General features: G+C 35.4%; 3 protein-coding genes across 4 annotated transcripts; 1 reads left to right on the top strand and 2 right to left on the bottom strand.

The window, feature by feature from the left end:
• Positions 1 to 475: 475 nt before the first annotated feature.
• Positions 476 to 8528, top strand: LOC121256904 (DNA-binding protein BIN4). 2 transcript variants are annotated; one of them, XM_041157697.1, is made up of 13 exons: positions 476 to 649; positions 972 to 1076; positions 3039 to 3318; positions 3560 to 3621; positions 5273 to 5552; positions 5771 to 5832; positions 5918 to 5971; positions 6433 to 6547; positions 7299 to 7345; positions 7517 to 7543; positions 7676 to 7751; positions 7882 to 8033; positions 8160 to 8528. In XM_041157697.1, the coding sequence occupies exons 2-13, from the start codon at positions 1029 to 1031 to the stop codon at positions 8262 to 8264; spliced, it is 1308 nt and encodes a 435-aa protein (XP_041013631.1). In that variant the 5' UTR covers positions 476 to 649; positions 972 to 1028; the 3' UTR covers positions 8265 to 8528. The 2 variants fall into 2 exon arrangements, with proteins under 2 accessions (XP_041013631.1, XP_041013630.1); XM_041157696.1 differs by having other exon boundaries at positions 975 to 1076.
• A 102-nt stretch (positions 8529 to 8630) lies between these two features.
• Positions 8631 to 10730, bottom strand: LOC121256905 (pathogenesis-related thaumatin-like protein 3.5). Its single transcript, XM_041157698.1, has 3 exons — positions 9594 to 10730; positions 9239 to 9500; positions 8631 to 9128 (listed from the first exon to the last, which is right to left on the bottom strand). The coding sequence occupies exons 1-3, from the start codon at positions 10078 to 10080 to the stop codon at positions 8969 to 8971; spliced, it is 909 nt and encodes a 302-aa protein (XP_041013632.1). The 5' UTR covers positions 10081 to 10730; the 3' UTR covers positions 8631 to 8968.
• A 673-nt stretch (positions 10731 to 11403) lies between these two features.
• On the bottom strand, positions 11404 to 14924 carry LOC121256906. The gene is made up of 2 exons (XM_041157699.1): positions 14604 to 14924; positions 11404 to 13785 (listed from the first exon to the last, which is right to left on the bottom strand). Exon 2 carries the CDS (start codon positions 13706 to 13708, stop codon positions 13268 to 13270), a length of 441 nt encoding a protein of 146 aa, XP_041013633.1. The 5' UTR covers positions 13709 to 13785; positions 14604 to 14924; the 3' UTR covers positions 11404 to 13267.
• Between the last annotated feature and the right edge of the window lie 4286 nt (positions 14925 to 19210).

Raw genomic sequence — 19210 nt, forward strand, 5'->3', positions numbered from 1 at the left:
GAGACGAAGATGGAGATGGAGGGAAGGAGAAATGAAATTTCGAGAGAGAGAAAGAGAGAGGGGGGGGGGGGGGGAACGGAATGGAGAGGAAGATGACGTAAAAAAATGAAACGAACGGCATGGATAAGCCGGTTGCACGCCGGTTATATCAGGCGGTTGCATCTATAATTTTTCATTATAATATATCTTCTTTATAAAAATTTAAATGATTTGTTAAAAAAAAATATTTATTTTTTAAAAATCAATAAGATATTTAATAAATTTACTACTTTTGCAATCACCATGATCAAACAATTATAATATTATCTTCTTTATAAAAGTCTAAATGAAAATTATTTATTTTTTAAAATTTTAATAAGATATTTAATAAATTTACTAAGATATATTGAAACGTTTTAATTCATGGTATAAAAAATTATGAATGGTAGTTATAATTATAAAAAGAACTTTATTTTATTTTTTAAAGTGCGAGGGCTGTAAAATTCTGATTTTGCTGTACTAATAATTTCCTTCCCTCTCCACTTCCATTTCTTCCTGCCTAAACAAGCTGAGTAACAGCAACTCTGCTGCAGCTCACAGACAGTAAGGCAAGGATCTCTCTCTCACTCTCTAACGGTTGCACACAGCACAACTATCTCCTGCGTTTTCGGTACCCTTCTTCTTTTCCTCACTGCAAAATTACTCCATTTGTTGTTTATCATTACTCTCCTTATTTCGATCGAACGCAAAAAGTTTCTCGTCTCCGGGAAGATTAGGGATTTATTAGGTTTCGCATCGAAATTAGTTGCATTCTCAAAATGTTTGGCCGTTGACTGCTGCTTCCTTATTGTGTGTGTTTGTCATATCAATAACCTGGAATCGAACTTACAAAGTGTTGGTGTGATATATTAACAAGTAGTTACAATTTTTGTGTTTATGATTGTTTTTTGCTTTATTTGGTTTTGTTTTGGTCCAATTGTATCATTTTGAAGCAGGCACGGAGACCAGGCCGGAGTAATTGGTGGTGGTTTGACGTAAAGGGCTGAAAGATGAGCAGTTCGAGGGAGGCATCTCCGGATTGGTTGCGTTCGTTCCAGGTATTGGAAAAATATATTTTTAGTGAACTTGTCACCGTTTGTCCTGGATTCATTGCCATTGAGGAACTTGTCAATGGTAAATTCGAACAATTAATTCACAAAAACAAATACATTCTAAATTTGTAGCTGTGGATGTTGAGCATTGAGCTTCAATCAATTTGTATATATATACTATGCAGTTCAGAAACATGGAAACCTTTTTTCTTTGGAACAAATCATGTCTACTGATGCATTGAAAGTGCCAATGAAGAGGCAAGTATCATGATCAAAATGTTTTTCTGTTTGAAAGTGTCATGCTTGACGCCAAACTCGTAAGTTCATCGGCCATGATATGATGATACAAGAAATATATGTAAGAGCCACCTTTAAAAACTTATTGGTGCAAGGTATTTTTGTAAATGTACTTGTCGGGTAGTACCTGTTTTGATGGGTAGCTCTTGAACAAATTTTCGGCTTCAGATCTGATATGCCAAGATCTTTCTATAATTATATTGTACCTCATTTTTATCCCCGATTATTTGTATGAAATCCAAGTGTATTCACAGTTGCTCTTAGGCTTGCCAAATCTTTTTTTTTTTTTATAAATAAGAAACTAGGCGAAGCCCAGGTACACAAGAAGTATACAAAAGAGACACCTAATTGCATTCTAGAAAGCTGAAAACAAAACAAAAACTCATGAACATTCCCTCGCTTTAGTACAATAGCAGAAAACCACTGAACCAAAGAAGACACAAAAAAATCGCATATTTCCTCCACAACTCACTCGTTGTTGAAGCATCTCTCAGAAGCATCTCTCATTCATTTCCATCCATAAACACCACATTAAGCACAAAGCAATCATCCTCCACGCTGCTACCAGTTGAGAACTATTGTGATGCCTATTCCAATATGCTAGAAGCTCCACCACGCTCTTTGGCATAACCCAACTCAACCCAACTCTACTAAAAATGCCAACCCATAACTCCCTAGCCACCTCACAATGCAGAAGTAGATGAGCAATCGATTCTCCATTTTTCTTACACATGAAACACTACTCTATTACAATCATCCCATGTTTCCTTAAATTATCAATTGTCAAAATCTTCCCTAGAGTAGCTGTCCAAGTAAAAAAAGCAACTATAGACGGCACAGAAACCCTCCAAATACTCTTCCAAGGAAACGAGATATGTTGTTGATCTATCAACACCTTATAAAATGATTTAACAGAGAACTATTTGCTCCCCATATGTTTCCACTGCATTCGATCTCTCCCATGTCCTCCTATTTTCAGGGAATACAAAAAGCTGAAAAAACCTACTATCTCATCAATTTCCCAATCCTGTGCATTTCTATTAAAAATCACATTCCAATGCACGGTCCCATTAGCACGACACAACACCTCAGAGACAGCAGCCTGCTGATTTCCAACCAAGCTGAAGACATCCAGAAAAACAGTATGAATAGCTCTCTCACCATATCATTCATCAAACCAGAAACGTATTCTTGCGCCCTCTCCAACCTCGAACTTGAAATGTTTTTAAAAAAATGTTCTACCTCTTTCTAATAAATTTCCAAAGGTTCACACCATAAGTCCCCCTACCCTCCTTGGAACGCCAACCCCCCCAATCACTTCCATACTTCCGATCAACAACCTCTCTCCACAACGAATCCCTTTTCAATTGATATCTCCACAACCACTTTTCTAATAAAGCTTTACTAAAAATGTTCAAATTTCACACCCCCAAGCTTCCCAACACAATTGGACTGCTCACCCTTTGCCAACTCACAAGATGAAATTTATTCTCTTCCCCCATCCCACCCCACAAAAGAGCTTGCTAAATCTTTAGGTTGTAATCATCAAATTGTTTGGTTTTGTTCCACTTCATAGGCAACCCTTGATAATGATTAGACCAGTTAAACCAGGTTGTCAGTGTTTTTTCCACATGTCAGTGCCAACTGAAAGAATCATACTTTGCTGACCAGGCACCAACTCATTCAACACTGACGTTATCATCAGATTCTGAGTCTTCGCTGAAAGGTAGCCCTTCAAGGGAGGACAGAGATGATCTTGAAGAGCCATCTCCAAATAAATCAGCTAAAATTGCAGAGGAACACAAGAAGCAAGCTACAATTATTGGTCAAAATGGTGCAGGGTCTCTATCCAATAAGCCATCAAAAGCAAAGTCTCCAAAAAAAAGGCTGAAAGTAGAAGATCAATCACCAAAACAAATGAAAAATAAAGTCTACAAAAAGAGGAAAGAAGGTATGGTGGTGGTTTTGGATGACAATTTTCCCTTCCTCTAGAATGTTAGATTAAAACTTAGTAGCTTTAAAGGGATGATTCACAATCTTTGATAATCTGGCAAAAGAAGATTATCAGCTTATAATGCTTATACTTTAAGCTTTTGTCAGTGATGTTAACAGCCTTTTTGCTTTGTATTTTATGATTCATTTATACCTAGAATGTATTCCCTGTTCCATAATGTATTCTGATAATGATGCAGGGGACAGGAGTGACAGGATTGTTGCGAAAGAAGTAACATTTGAGAAGCATATAGAGCCTTGTGTAAGAATCATTATCCTGAAATTGCTTCATTTCTTTGATTTGGCGAATTACCTTTCATATTTAATGGTTTTCAGCTTCCTCAAGTTTTCTTTACGTGGTCAAAGGTCATCACTCATCAAATTGGCTGAGCTCGATCCCCTTTCATTCTTCTTTTCAAATTTTTAATGATTTATAATAGAGATAGCTGAAGTTTAGGTATTTGATGAAAAGGAAGTGAAATATTGATGTCAATAATAGTACATTTATGTACAAGGCATTTGTTGTTCCACTTGATCATACCTTCGGTTACTTTTTTCCTTTGTAAGAGAAGATATCTTTTAGTATTTTCCTTTTGACATGTGCTAGAAAGAACATGTTCACTCTCACCTGAATTATTATAATTATGAGAGAAATTAGTTGACGAGGATCCATAGAGCTGAACTCAATTTGATCAGGTGAAAGGCTTGGTGAAGTTTACTTAAGTTTTTGGAAGACATTACTTGTGTGCTGAAGTGCATGGATGTGAAGGCAAAGGTCAAAAATATCTTTAACGAATTGTTTGATTGTGACTCGGGATCATCTCGAGCATTTCGGGGCCGTAGAATGGGGAGTGAGGGAGTCGTGGCCATTCTCTGTCCAAACCCGTGCAAAAAATCAAAATTTAAGACCAAATACGATGGACTGACATATTAAAAAATACTGCCTGCAGAAAGTTTACTGGCTGCATAACAATTCATTCTTGTGTGTAGCATGTGGAGCCATGCCTCCTGAATAATCATAGTACAGCCGCTCATCTAATATCCGGTCAATGGTAGATCTCACTTCCCATGTCCATACCATTGTGAAAGGGATCATGTATCTAAAGAAGAGAGAGTGCGGGACCTCACCCTTAACATAGCTGCAAATTGTTTTTGTATCTGAGATCTTATTCATTTAAATCTGAGATGTTAAAATTTCAGGGACCACCAGTCACCGATCGAATTATTTCCACCAATTTTTTTATCTCTCTTCCCATTTGCCAATCGTGAGAAGTTCGTTTTCTTCTTTGCCTACATGCCCTTGGGAGAAACTATTGATGATTGCCAGTCGGATCTTCATATGACATTATGCTATTTGGTTACATCCCATCCTAATTTTCTTTCCCTGTTGTGGCTAAAATGCAGCCAAGAATTTAAAGATCCTTGTGCTGATTTCCTAGGTAGGAAAATAATAATCGTAGTTTGGACAAAATCTGATTGATCAAGTAATGGGAATCATAATTAAGAATAAATTAACTAGTCTTTCTCCCGCAGTTCATCTTGACGCATTATGTTGTTCTTCCAAAAATCTACAGTACATCTCTTGTCCATGCAAATCACATCATAATACTTTCTGAAAACCACCACTTGCAGTTGAAGTATGATTATGTAGACTATACTTAAACTACTGCTCAGTTTGTTTTACTAATAGGAAGTGCTTCAGAAGGCAAATTCCATGCATTCCGCTTTTGATATATAGGTAGAGCTCCTAGGAATTTAGGGGGCCACAGTAAAGTACTCAAACTTTGAAACTATGTAGACCTCTACATGCATCAGAATAGAAATGGTGTTATAGCTTAACAAGTTTCTTTTAAATGTATGTCTAGCTTGCTTTCATTTTGTTTGCTGTGACAAGAATATATGTTATTGTACAGGAACCAAGTCATTCAGTTTTGGCATTATCGTCAGATTCTGAGTCAGGTCGTGATAATAGCACTGCAATAGAGGATAATATTAATCATGGAGAATCTTCTGAAAAAAAAAATTCAGAGTTCCAAGGAGGAGATAAGTGTGATGATGTTGTACTTGTTTGCAGTGATGGAGAGTTTCCATCTAAGAAGGCTTCAAGAGAAAAATTTCCAAGGAAACGGCTAAAAGTTGAGGGTCACAAACCAACCAAAGAGCAAAAAATAAATGAGAACATGGCAATAAAAGGTATGCAGGGGGCTTGTACACAGGCATGATTGATTTTAGCTATAAAGTAATACATTTTTTAACAGATTGTGTGAGGAGAGACATCAATTTGTATTAGGGACACAAAGATGAGACTCTCTTTATGTCTGTCTCTGCATCTACCCGCCTCTCTGTCTGTCTCTCTCTTCATGTCTACTCTCTTCAAAGTTTTGATGCTTGTGGTATTGTCAATGGCATAGGAAATGGTGGTGATGTGGAAGTTGCAGGTGAAGAAACTTCTGACAAGCATATCGTACCTAATGTAAGAGATATGATTAGTAGCTATAATTCATGGGCTATCTTAGTCATTGGCTTAATGAAATGCTTTGGCAATTTAAAATTTCCAGGTATCCTCCTCAAGTTTGCCTTTGGTGCTTTCTGAGAAAGTCCACCGCTCGAAGGTAGGACAGTGCTCATCTTGTTTCTTTGCTTGGCTGTTTTGTCCTGGGATAGATAATAAGGTGCTGTTTCATAATGAATAACGATCACTGATCTAATTATGCTCTGTGGTCACTTTTCTTAATATTGTATATAATGGAGAAAATATACTCTTGAGGTTTGACTGTCCAATGTGAGAGGACAATAATACTCTTGAGCAGTAGCTTGGTGCATTGCTGGTTGCCTTTCTAAAAGCCTAGGTGGATCCGCAAGTATGACGAAGAGTGTGGGGCTTATTATCCCTCCACTAGTCTACAGCTTTTCTCGCAAAATATCTCTGTGCATGTATTCTTTGTTCTCTATTGACTAGTGCTGCCTTCCTCCCACCACCCCCCCCCCTCCCCCCTCCCCCTCCCCCCCAAACCAAAAAAAAAAAAAAAGGAAAAACCAGAATTATTAACCCAAAGCTCTGTCGTTATTGCAGGCACTTGTTGAATGTGAAGGGGATTCCATTGATTTGAGTGGTGATATGGGTGCTGTAGGGCGAATTATAATTTCAGATACTCCAGGAAATCAGGAAATGTATTTGGATTTAAAAGGTGGGTTTTGTTCAAGTGTGCAGGTCTCTTGGATCAATATGATCCATGGTTGTGCTTCTTCTTATGTTATATGCGTTTATAATAATCTCTTGCTTTTTACAGTCAAACAATAATATAGCTTCTCTGACGTTCATTTTCTATTAAAATAATTTATTGCATATTAAAATATAAAACCTCAAAGACGTCATTTTGCACTAAATTTAGAAGAAACTACAGTGTATTTCTTAACTGCTTATATTGTTTTTTTTTTATAGGTAAAAGTAAATTTTATTGAAATAACGATAGTAACAAAGTACACCAGAAGTATACAAATAGCTCATGAAACCTAACTACATCTAGGTACTAGTGAGAGATACAAGCAGGTCATGAAATTGTCTGTATTACAAATAATAGCTGAAGTCCAAGAAAATAAAGTATTGTAGAAGAATCGCTTCAGCTCCTCCAAAGAACGGTCCATGTCTTCAAAGCACCTCTTGTTCCTCTCTAGCCACAAGCACCACATAATGCAATGAGGGATCATTCTCCGCAGCCGCTATACGTGGATTCCCCCTGATTCCTGTCCAACACCCAGAATATCTCTAATTTTTCTCAGCATAGCCCAAGCCACCCATCCTAAACTGCTTATATTGTTCATCTTCATGTGCTATGTCTCAGGTTTTATGTCCTTATTCTGAGCAACCCAGATAATATTTTGCCTATTCTATATGTAGCAGCCTTCTTCTGATTGGTTTAATTTTGGTTACTTTTTCAGGAACCATATACAAAACAACAATAGTTCCTTCGAGGACATTTTGCATTGTATGTCATCAATCTCCACCTGAAATATTCTGTGGACATCATGGTCTCAAAAGTCTTTGCTAGTATAAATGTTCTGTGTAAACCACAAATCTATATCATGATGTACATAATAAACAAGTTTTCAAATTTTATACTTGAACAGTGACATTTTTGTGATTTTCTCTTGTTCAGGTTGGCTTTGGTCAGTCAGAGGCAAAGGTGTGTTAATTGTTTGCTTAAGATCTTTCCTTAAGGTGGATGTATTTTTGTAGTCAATAGACAATTTGTATGCCTGACTACTCTTCCCTTCCTCATTGGCACTGTTTCCCTAATTGTACATTTCTTGATCAGATAGAGGCCATCATGAATGACTTCATTCAGCTTAAACCACAGTCTAACGTTTATGAAGCTGAAACTATGGTTGAAGGTTTGGTACTTTTCCTAGGTTTTCCATTGTCGTTTTAATGTTTAATTGTTTAATTTTTTGAATAAAAAACTCCAGTTCCAGTCTTCCAGACATTACACTTCCTTCACCTCCATCATTTTGTTTTGAGTAGGAACACTGGATGGTTTCTCATTTGATTCAGAAGATGAGGCTGACAAGATTCCTAAAGCCGTTCCTCATCAAAATAACCAAAATGAGGATGTTGAAGAACAAACCAATAGTAAAAATAATGGGAAAACCAAACGGAAAGCTGAGAAAACATCGGTACATCTCCAGACCTTCTCCACTACTTGGGAAAGCATCTTCAATAAATTCAAATTACACTGCTTTTGTTTCAATAAATTTATACCACATTGCACGTATACTTGTTTGATGGAAGTTTGGATTCAGGGAATTGCTCGGAAGAGAGGTAAAGCTGTGGGAGGAAAGATGCAAGCACCAAAAAAAGTAAGAAAGAAAAATCAAGTTTCAAAGAGAGGCAAGACCAAGAAATAGGAGATAAATTTAGGTTAATAATTTCTCGTACCGGCCAGAAGATATAGAAGAGTGGTGACTAGATATTAGTTCTGATGGTTGACAGGGATGAGAGTGGCATAATCTTGTATTAATTTCAGTGATAGATTGTAATATAGCAATGATCATTGATGCTTAAATTTTTAGAATCTAGGATTTAGGAAGTACAGATTGTTATTATTTTCCTCGACTAGTTTTCTGCGGGGTGATTAAAGAATGACTTACCATATTCAAAATACACTTACCTGCTTTTGTTTGCTTGGATTTAGTTAGCTGAGGAAGCTACATCATCAAACCTACAAGGAAAGTATACCAGTCTCATGATCAGCTTGCCAACCTGATTTCCAATGATGTACATTTTAAACTGATTCAATTAGGGAAACTTGTGATATAAGTTGGGTTGCTCCATTCCTTCCAAGATTATTACAAGTACTGTGACCGATTGAAATACAAGGTTAAGCACATTTTGACAACAAAGCATGGATTCATGGATCAGCTACAAATTAAAGTCCTTGGTGAACTCATGAAGATCTTTATGCATTTTAAATTCCCCTACAAAATAAGCCTACTACTTCCAATTTGTTTCTTCCTTTTTGCAGTCCCTCTCTGATTCAGTAAATATTCCCCTTCAAATGGACATTTGAGGTTCTGTTGTAGGGTCAATTTATGCTGTCCAAGGCTGTAAACTAATATTCAGCGTTCAGAAGAATAAGCTTTAGGATGAGCAGAAAAACCAGAATCGGAAGAGGGAGGAGGATGTTTGACGAAGATACAATCCCCTCAACCTCCCTATTGCTCTGCTTTTGCATTGGAGGGATGAACATTGGATCATCTGGCTTTTTCACCCTGCATCACAAATTATTCTCAAATTTCAGGTTTCAAGGTGGGAGTTGCAGCATGTACATAAGTTGAATTTTAAGCAGTTGAATTTGTCAGAATGAGGTGAGGAATTGTACCCATTAACACCAGGGCAAAAAATAATGGCATATTCATCAGCCTTGCATGTAAAAGTGCTTGTGCCATCATCAAAAGCATAGCTATAAGCCCTTGGACAAGCCCTTTTAAAAATGGCCGAATAAAAGGAGGGCTGGCATGTTGTTGGGTTGGCAAACTCTCCACTGCAGCAGTACTGGTCCATCCTAAAAGCCTCACATGCACTCTTGCATGCAACCACTCCTTCCTCTCCTCCTCCTGCTACCTGAAGCTCCTTTGGGCAACCTATTTCATTCCATGGTTGCATTGATCATTCCTTTTGTTTAATCTCCAGTTAGAGTTGTAATCTTATTTCTAACTGTAACAGTAAACTCTTACCCATGTTGATATTTGAAGCGCATCCTGTGGCGTTACATGCACCATACACCCCGCTTGGTGCGGCAACAAGCGGCAAGTTGTAGCCATCTACAATGCTAACATCGTAGAAATCTTTCTCGTTGCCTGTTCCAAGGGTTATCTCAAAGAGGGATGTAGGCGGAGCGGCACCACTGCCATCACATTCCAGCCTTCCCCCACAGTCCCCAGTTTGACATTTGCCGGATCCCAACTCATCAAATTCGCATCCTGTCCTTGCCCATATCCGTCCTGACCATCCCGGTGTCGATGGAATACTAACACTTTGGCCAGAATTCAACTGAAATCCAGTCATTGTAAGTTGAGGCGTGCCTGACCCTGCAAGCGTGCCAGGCCATATAGTATAGGGGCAGTTGTTGGTTACGGTGAAAGTGGAAGCGTATGAGCAAGAGAAGAAAGAAATGACAGCAATAGACAAACTAGGAAACATCCAGGACGTCGGCATTGGCATTGTTGAGGATGATTCTTGTTGGTTCTGCTGGGTTGTCCTATCTTAAGGTAGATAGGAAGGAGTGAGAGCTACAGAGAAGGACCAGATCCTCAAATTAATTCTGCGAGGGGAGAGATTGTGCGCTATGACAACACAGGACCAACGGGAGACCTTGGTTTGATGAAATTCCCAGCCGCAATACCACCCTTTTGGGTTTAGTATTATCTTGGATGGCCTCTTTAAGAAGTAATTCCTTTCTTTAGCAATTGCTTGGGATATATGTCATACACGATTAAAGCTAAGCTACATGTCGTCTCTCTGACAACAAAATCTAAGCAGTTCCGTTCCAAAGGAATCAGTTTGGCAGTTCAGATTCGAGCTCATTAATATAATCCACAGGATAGCCCTCAGAAAAGCGACCCAAGATTCTCTCCAAAAAATAGAAAAATACAAACTAGATTGATCCCTTTTTCGGTTTTAAACAAGTAAAATATTCGGTTGTGGACGTGAAGGGAGAATTTTCTTTTAAGAGATGGTAAATCACTTTCTATCATCCTAACTATGGAGGAAAGTATCAAATCTGATTTCACCTGGATTGGTAGTGCAGTGCTCTACAAGTGCACATGGGGGAAGCTTGGCATCAATTATTGTCACCACACAGACAGATGACAATGAGCGACCACCCCCCCCCCCCCCCCCCCCCCCCCCCCCCATCAGGCATTGCCTTGGTGGGCCTCCAATCATGTCATTCATAAGAGGCTCCTGAGTCCAGTCCATGCATAATGCATAGAGAGCATACATAAGGACATACATGTTTTTCTTTTTCTTAAACAGTATGCATGGCTAGAAACTAGAGCCAAATACTTACCTTTTAAAATCTGGGTATTAACCTTTCCTATACATGTAATTGTACCACAAAAGTAACAGTAATTTTAGCAACAGACTGAACTACAAACCAACTAAAATTGTCTTTCAAAGCAGCAAACAACAGAAGTATTATAAAAAAGAACCAATGCATAGAGATGAAAAAAGCAGAGTGGTATTTATATGGGCCGTCGCGGGTTACATGAACAAGGGACCCCAAATCGTGATACCAAAACACCCACACTGGCTAACACAGCAACATCAATTTTAGAACAAAGAAAGAGACCTTCAAGCAGGGGACATAAAACTGTAGACCAATAAAACATTGCATCATGGGATTTTAACAGCATACAATGCCAATGAAACTGACCACACTCAATTTAAAGGCCAATCACGGCCAAGAAGTACAGAAAACCATGAAACAAAAATAAACACACGTCAGTTTTAACATTATAATAAAATACAGCAGGGGACAGAATGTAGATCAATAAAACATTGCATCAATGGATATTAGCAACAGCATAGCAAAGCCAATAAAACTGCCTAAACCCAAATATACAAGCCAATCATGACCAAGGATTTTCTATTTCCTACTAATTTTGATAATAAACTAACAATAGACAGGGGAAGCTCCTTTCCCCCCTTTTAGGCTTTCAACTAGCTTCATTTAGACTTACTAGGGCTTGAAAGTAGCAGCTATGTGACCCAATACCTTTGTGGTAGGGCCGGTTGAAAATACTCTTTAGCTGGTTCACAAGGTTGGAGCTGACACTTCCACCAACATTTGCGTGCTCATCAGCTTGAAGGACGGCATCCTTTGCCAGCTAAATCCCATTGCCTTCAAGATAAGCCAACTTCAGATTATTTTTCATGACCAGCATTTCAATCAGCACACCATATATATCCTGGACAGAGGATTTTCCACCACATAAGAGGAAGTAGCAAACCAAATGGATGAAGGTTGGATGGGACAGGATGCACCTCCTCGACTATCAAAGAATATACTTGAGCTAGCTCAAACCCAGTTTCTGGAGCCAGTGTGGTGATAACCACTAATAGATTATTGTAATGGTAAAATATATCCTTGCTCCATGTGATCCTAATAAAGGAAAAAAAATGCTGTGGCTTCTTATAATCACAATCAAGCAAAAAAGCCGCCTCAGTCAGCAAATTGCAATACCAACAAAGAAAAAATAATTTTTTGCCAATAGCCCAGGTGCGACTGACATCACAAACAGAAAACTCAAACTATTGGGAAGCATATGGCATTCAGTGATTTCTCCTATACCAACATGGATGTAGAGAGGAGCTAATTCAGCAAACCAAATCATACTGGCTTTACGCTCAGTGGACTACACCAACCATGTTTCCACATTATACCCCCTCAAGCAAACCACGTGCTTGAATCCGTCAGGCATGACACCATTTTCCTCAGGTCATCAGCAAATCCTGGTGCAGGTGCAGGTGCAGCTTTGTCTCCACCAAGGACAAAAAGCAGGATTACCTACATAGCAAAGAAATAACAGTCATATATAAAATATTTTTACTGGCACTCAAAACTTGTACAACAGAAGAACCATTCATTAAAACAAGAAGCATTTCTTTAACTCTCCTGTACTGAAACCTGCAAAATTAACATTTACTTCAGGAATCCATATTTAAACTCAGAGCTAGGAAAAGCAAAACTAATGAAAAGAATGAAAATCGAATAAATATTATAAATCAGCTAACTCCTTTTCAACCTGCAAAACTTCGAAAAGTAGTGCAAAATAAACAGAGTTAGGTTTTCTGTAAGACGACAATCCCAAAGAGAATTGGGAAATTTTTGCTGCATAGATCAATTTTTGCTGCATAGATCAACTACCCATAAAAAGCAAAAATATTACAATCCATGTGTCAAAACAAGGGTAACCTTGTAGCCGAATACAATACATTGACTACAAAATCACGTCTCTTAAAATACAGACTAATAAATAATCAGAGGTAGGAAACAAAATCAAATTTAAGTACAGACCATACATAAATACTGCAATTGTGAACCAAATGGATGATCCAAGTCTTACAAAAGACCTGAAACCTCTAGGTATCAGCAGGATTCCTTTCAAGTTTCATAAGCAGGTAAACAGAACCTGTTTAGCATCCCCATTAAATAGAGAAACTAGTGGAAGGGCTAAATTGCATTAAATCAGATTAGATGTATATAATTCCGTAGGACACATCAGGTCCATCATTAAGCTACGCATACTGGGTTCAATTATCCATAACCGTCCCATGAAAGAGAAGGAAAATATCAAAGGAACATATTAAGCAAAATGATAGTGGTCTTTTCAGTTATATCATGAATCTAGTTCACATCCATGCCATCCCCAACTTGGCTGCAGATTGGACTGACAGCAGAGAAGGATCTCTCAAAAGGAGAAGGATGGAGCTGTGCATCCCGTCTGCGCTTACGAGCACAGCTATCAGTAGTGGGGGAGCTATCCGCCTCAAGCTTCCTTCGGACGCCTCTCACTGCCTGTTCCTCTGCCGGTGTTAGGGGAAAAATTTGGCCACTTGCTCTGCAAAGGGAGCTGTGATTATCATACAGAATTCTCTGGTTACAGTTTTTGTCACATATGTGAGTCAGTCCTGTTAGTTTGCAGCGGTACATATTTCCACAGACACGTTCATTTTCACATTTCCAGTCACATTTGTGGACTGGAATTGGCCCGTCTTGGCCTAGTATAGCAGACAGAAAAATAACATTTGTGGGTCCTGCTACCATGGATTTTCCATATACCTCCATCGCTTCAGCAAATCAACTTCACTTCTAAATCTCAAGTTTTATAGATTCCAAACTCCAACACCTCCGTGCCAAACACTCTGCAGATCCCAACACAATACGGAAAATGCGTCAAATGTTTGTTGATCTAAAGACATGACATTAAAATAATACTCATCTCTCTGCATTCTAGATGACGTTCTCTAACTATTTCGGATAAATGTCTTCCAGCTCTGGAAACTATCTCACGTCACCTCCCTCTCTTTTACGTAAATCATAAAAAACATTAAGCAAACCGAATTGTCTGCCATTTCATATCCTTGTATCAGAGGCTAATCTCCACTCGAAAACAAGCACGCTGCTTTAAAACATTTACCCACTTGTCCATTTATATTTTTCTGCTCCTTTAGGACCCGAAATCTGCTCGAATTTTGCTAAATATTACCTTAAAGAAGGGGCGATCATGTTCAGCACCATTAATAAAGCAGAACTGATGATGTTTAACTCTTAGTTTTCCCCCACATTCAAAAACTCAACTCATTCCATAAAGATAACTAACTATGGCATATAATTAAAACCTTTCACCAACGAATCACCATGTTCAATCAACGGTAATTTTAAAACAGATCTGAACTACCACCAAAAGGAATCACGTTTCCAAAACGTAAACATGAAAAATATAGGAAAAAAAACACATGGATTGTGACCCAATACGCTGACAATGACATATGGGTAGTCATTTATAAGAAAATGGGATAAAACTAGGATTTTTTCACTCCCACAAAACCATGAAGCAAAAAACGCAACTGCACCAACAACAAAAAAAGAAATATATAAACTTTGACACTAGAATAACGTCCAAAAGACATGCAAAAAAATTATCTTTACAATAATAAATAAATGAAAAAAAAAAACTCACTTGATTGTCGTTCAAACAGTGCAGCAGTAAAGCCTCCTCAGAACCTGTAGACAAAAACAAAAAAACAAACAAACTAACCCTAACAATTCTCTCTCCCCCCCTCCCCTCTCCCTCTCTCTCTCTCTGAAACTCTCTAAGAACAGTACCTAACTCTCGGAAGCTATAGGAGAGAAAACAATGAGAAAAAAGCAAGAGTGGATTGGGTATTTATAGAGAAATCAGGGAGACTATAGTGGGTGGGGTTGACATCCAACAGAGAGTTAGATAGGACGCGGACATGAGAGAGAAAGAGTTAGGGAAAATGCAAATGAAATGTATGCGAAATTTCGTGTGAACGCAATTTTTAATTTTCATTTAGGTGGGATAGATAATATGCGGAGCCAACGACTGTGACGGACTTCAGAATTCAAACATAATGCATCTCCTTCGACACGTGTCCCTTCACTCTCTCTCTCTCTCTCTCTCTCTCTCTCTCTCTCGGGGGCGATCTATGTTTATTGCCTGCTACTTTTTGAACGTTTCAAACGAGCTATTTCTTCGAGGACAACGTAGACTTCAACCCAGCCTATCAACACTTGGCACGTGTATAACTATTACCGTCATCCTCGGTACGCATACCGTAGCGTTCGCCTTGGGCTCGCATGGGCAGGTTTGGGAATTTAGATTAAGCACAAAATTTAAATTTAATATCATTTTACCTCATCTTATTTTATTTTTAAATATAATTTAAATATAAAATTTTTAAATTAATTATTATAATTTTTTCAACCTAATTATTATAATTTTTTTAATTTTTAAATAAAAAATAAATCTAATTTTTTCAAATTCTCAAACAAAAATAATATTATAAAACTATATTATTATATTATTTTAATTTTATAATATTTTTATTCAACTTTTTTCTCTTTTTTTTTTTTAAATCTAAAAAATATTCAACTCAATCTAGCTCAATAATATTTACAAATTATCTAACTACTATTTATAAAATTCTCTTCTCATCTCACTCACCAAACAAGTAAATTACTAAAGACTTTTTTAGATTTTTTTTATTATAATAATGCTATTACGTACAAGCTCTAAATTGATAATTTTTATTTTATTTTATTTTATTTTATTTTTGTAAAAATGTAGGTTTCAATCAAGAAATGGTTAATTTTTTTATATCTTTTTATGTTGGAATCTACTTTTTTTTTTTTTTTTATATAAATGGCTTGTGCAAAATTTATACATTTAAAATTTGTATATATTGTTTCTTCTTCTTCTTTTCGCAAATACTGCTAGATGTATATATTTTGGGATCACTAGCTAAGTGCTTAATGATAAATATGAATTTTAAGATGCATATCAATTAAATAACAAGTTGATAAATGTATACAAATAATCATAAACCCATGTTATAAATTTTATAAATAATTATAATTATATTTAACTATATTTGAAAAAAAAAAAGAATGAAACAAGATGTAAAATTATTCAATACATAACAAATCAAAACGTTTAGAATTAACTAATTGGGGACTTCTACGCCACTGAGAATTCTCACAAAGATGTGTAAAATTCTTCTCTTTATTTATTTTTATTTTTTTGCTTTTTTTAAACAGTTTTTTAACCTTTTAAACATTTAAAAAAAGTTCATAAAGTCATTAAAAAGACTTTCTTAATCATTAAGTGAAAAAAAATACAATCGCGACGCACTCTTGGTGGGTATTCTCGATAGGACTAGCATTTTCCTAACTAATTATATTGAAATCATAATATATAGTTCATGCATTCCTCTACTCATCATAAGATCAATTAGACATGTACATGATGATGATGATGATAATAATTGAAAATAAAATAAAATAATATTATTTTTAATTATTACAGAAAATTATAGTGATACAATTAATGAAATGTAAAAATAGAGTATTAATTTGAAATCTATAAAATTATAATGTTTTTTTTCAAATGAAAATAATATTAATTTAAAAATTGTTATTCAATATGATTCATTATTATCAAAAATAATATGGAGACAATTTTGTTTTTTTGAAACGATGTCCGATAATGATAAATATTACTTTTAAATTTAAAGATAATATTTTTATTTTTTAACTTAAATATAATATTATTATTCTTTTTAAATTTGAAATTGCAATATCGATTGTTTTTTATAAGTTCAATATCGATCTTTAAAAATAAAAATGTGCTTTTACCAAAATAATTTTTTAAAGGATAAAAAGTGTTATTCTTTTAATAAAAATGCATTACAAATAGATTAATATGAAATGCATTACAAAAACAAATAAAATAGTCAATGTGATAAATTAAAGACTAATTGTAAACTGATGCATAAATTAGAATCTAAAAATAATAATTGCATTTTGTAAAATGAAAATATTATTAGTTTAATGACTATGATTTATTTTTATGAATTACTATGAAAAATAATATGAAGATAATTGTTATTTTTCTCAAATAATATTATTGCGAAAATACTATTATTTTTAAATCTAATAAGAAATATAAAAAATCTTAAGTGGTTAATTTGTTCCACAAAAGCTAAATAAATAAAAATCTACAATTGAGATTATTTTTAAGATATTAATATTTCATTTTATTATTATTATTATTATATTCTAATTAATGTTAGAATAAAAGAAAATTTAATTGTATTTTTAATGATGACTTAGAAGACAAAAACTTAATTGTGCAAATGAGAATAGTACAAACTCAAACACAAATCACTATTTATGAGGCTATAGCCTTTTTTTTTATTGTAGAATAGATATGTTCTAATTATTCAGAAGAGCAGGTGATAATCACAATTTCTAACCATTAACTTCTCGTGTTGCTCAATTTTCTAGGGTTCTTAAATTTTCATTTTTTGGAAAGCGGGTTCTTAAATTTTTTATAGGCTATTCAAAACGCAAATCAACTTTTTTTTTTTTTGGTGAAAAATTACGGGAATTTTAGGTTGTAATGTATATAGCTTCATTGGGCAACGTTGTTATTGTGTATTTTGACAAGAATTTTTGTTGATCCGTTCGAACAAGGGTTGGAGTGTAGGGTATCGACGATAGGGGTGAGTTTGGTCCGGTCCCGAGAGGTTTTGTGGATCGGACCAGACTGGACCTGACCTATTCAGTCCAGAATTTTTTCACCTTGAACTGGTCCAGTCGGTCCATTCGGTCCAACTTTTTTTTTAAAATTGATTAATAAAAAAATTTATTTAAAATACTAAATTAAAATTAAGTGACTTATTAAATAAAAATTACATAATAAATTGTACAATTATTAATATATACTAGTATTATATATTATACATAAAGAATATTATAATATATTGATCTAAATATATATAGTTATAGACTCAGTACCAATACTATAACTAATAACTATACTAGTAGTATTACTAATATACTATATGTTAATGATAAATTGGTAATACACTACTAATACTATATTAAATAATACTTTATATAGTTATAGTGATTTAATACTAATATTTTAAGTTAACTATACAAATACTATTATAAATTTATACATATACGATAATTTATACTAGAACTCTTATAATATGTTAATATATTAATATATACTAGTACTATATATTATAGTTATACATTAAAGAATATAATACTTATGTAATATTGTGATATATTAATAATTAATTATATACAATTATTTATATAAATAATAAAATATATTTATATTTTTTTTATTTGCATTGGGCCGGTTCGGGGTGAAAAACCCTTGGATCGGGAATCGGACCGAATTCATTCAGCCTTTGATAATTTGGACAGGACCAATTAGGTCCAGTTCAAAAATGGTCGGTCTGATCAATTTCTCCGGTCCGGACAGGCCGAATCTCACCCCTAATCGATGATCTTAGATATGGTGTCACGACCCAACCCATAGGCCCAGGTCCAATTATCTCAAAAACCTTATTGTCTCTTTCTTTTCTTTTTTTTCCTTTGGAAGTCCCTGCAAATCAGACACGATGTGTATGTAGGATTTACACCTCTAATGGGAGGGTGACACAAGTAGTCTAGCATAATTATGATATGAAAGATTACATCAAAATCGATCTAGCTCACTCTCTTTTCCTCAATTTGCTCTCTATACTATTTGGCCGAAGCTCTTGCCCATTTTGCCTCTCTCTCTCTCTCTCTTTTCAAGTTGAAACTGAGACCCTTTTTCTTAACAACTTGCAGGATTATTTTTAACAAGTAACTTATGTCAATGACTCAAGTATCTTCAAGAATTTATTTGTAAAACATGTTGATCAATTTGTTGTAATAATGACCAACAAAGAGAGATATATGTTGGGAAATACATGTACTTCCTTAGAAGAAGATCCTCTCAAAAGAGCAGCTTGCAAATACTCAAGTTGTTGTCAAATTTTTAACGTCTCATTCGATATTGGATCTCTCAAAGATGAAAAGGAGTTGGAAAAATAGAAGAAGAAATAATGAATGATAGATAGATAGAAATAAAGAAGAGTCAATCTAGACATACTTATTTTGGATGTTGTGGGCAAGATTTGAAATGAGAAAGAGGAGATGGAAATAGACTCACAAGAGGCTTCGGGCTTAAGGGAAGAGAGGGGCATTGAGTTTGAG

This window comes from Juglans microcarpa x Juglans regia, chromosome 3S (genome assembly GCF_004785595.1).
Source record: "Juglans microcarpa x Juglans regia isolate MS1-56 chromosome 3S, Jm3101_v1.0, whole genome shotgun sequence".
In the NCBI taxonomy this organism is placed as follows: domain Eukaryota; kingdom Viridiplantae; phylum Streptophyta; class Magnoliopsida; order Fagales; family Juglandaceae; genus Juglans; species Juglans microcarpa x Juglans regia.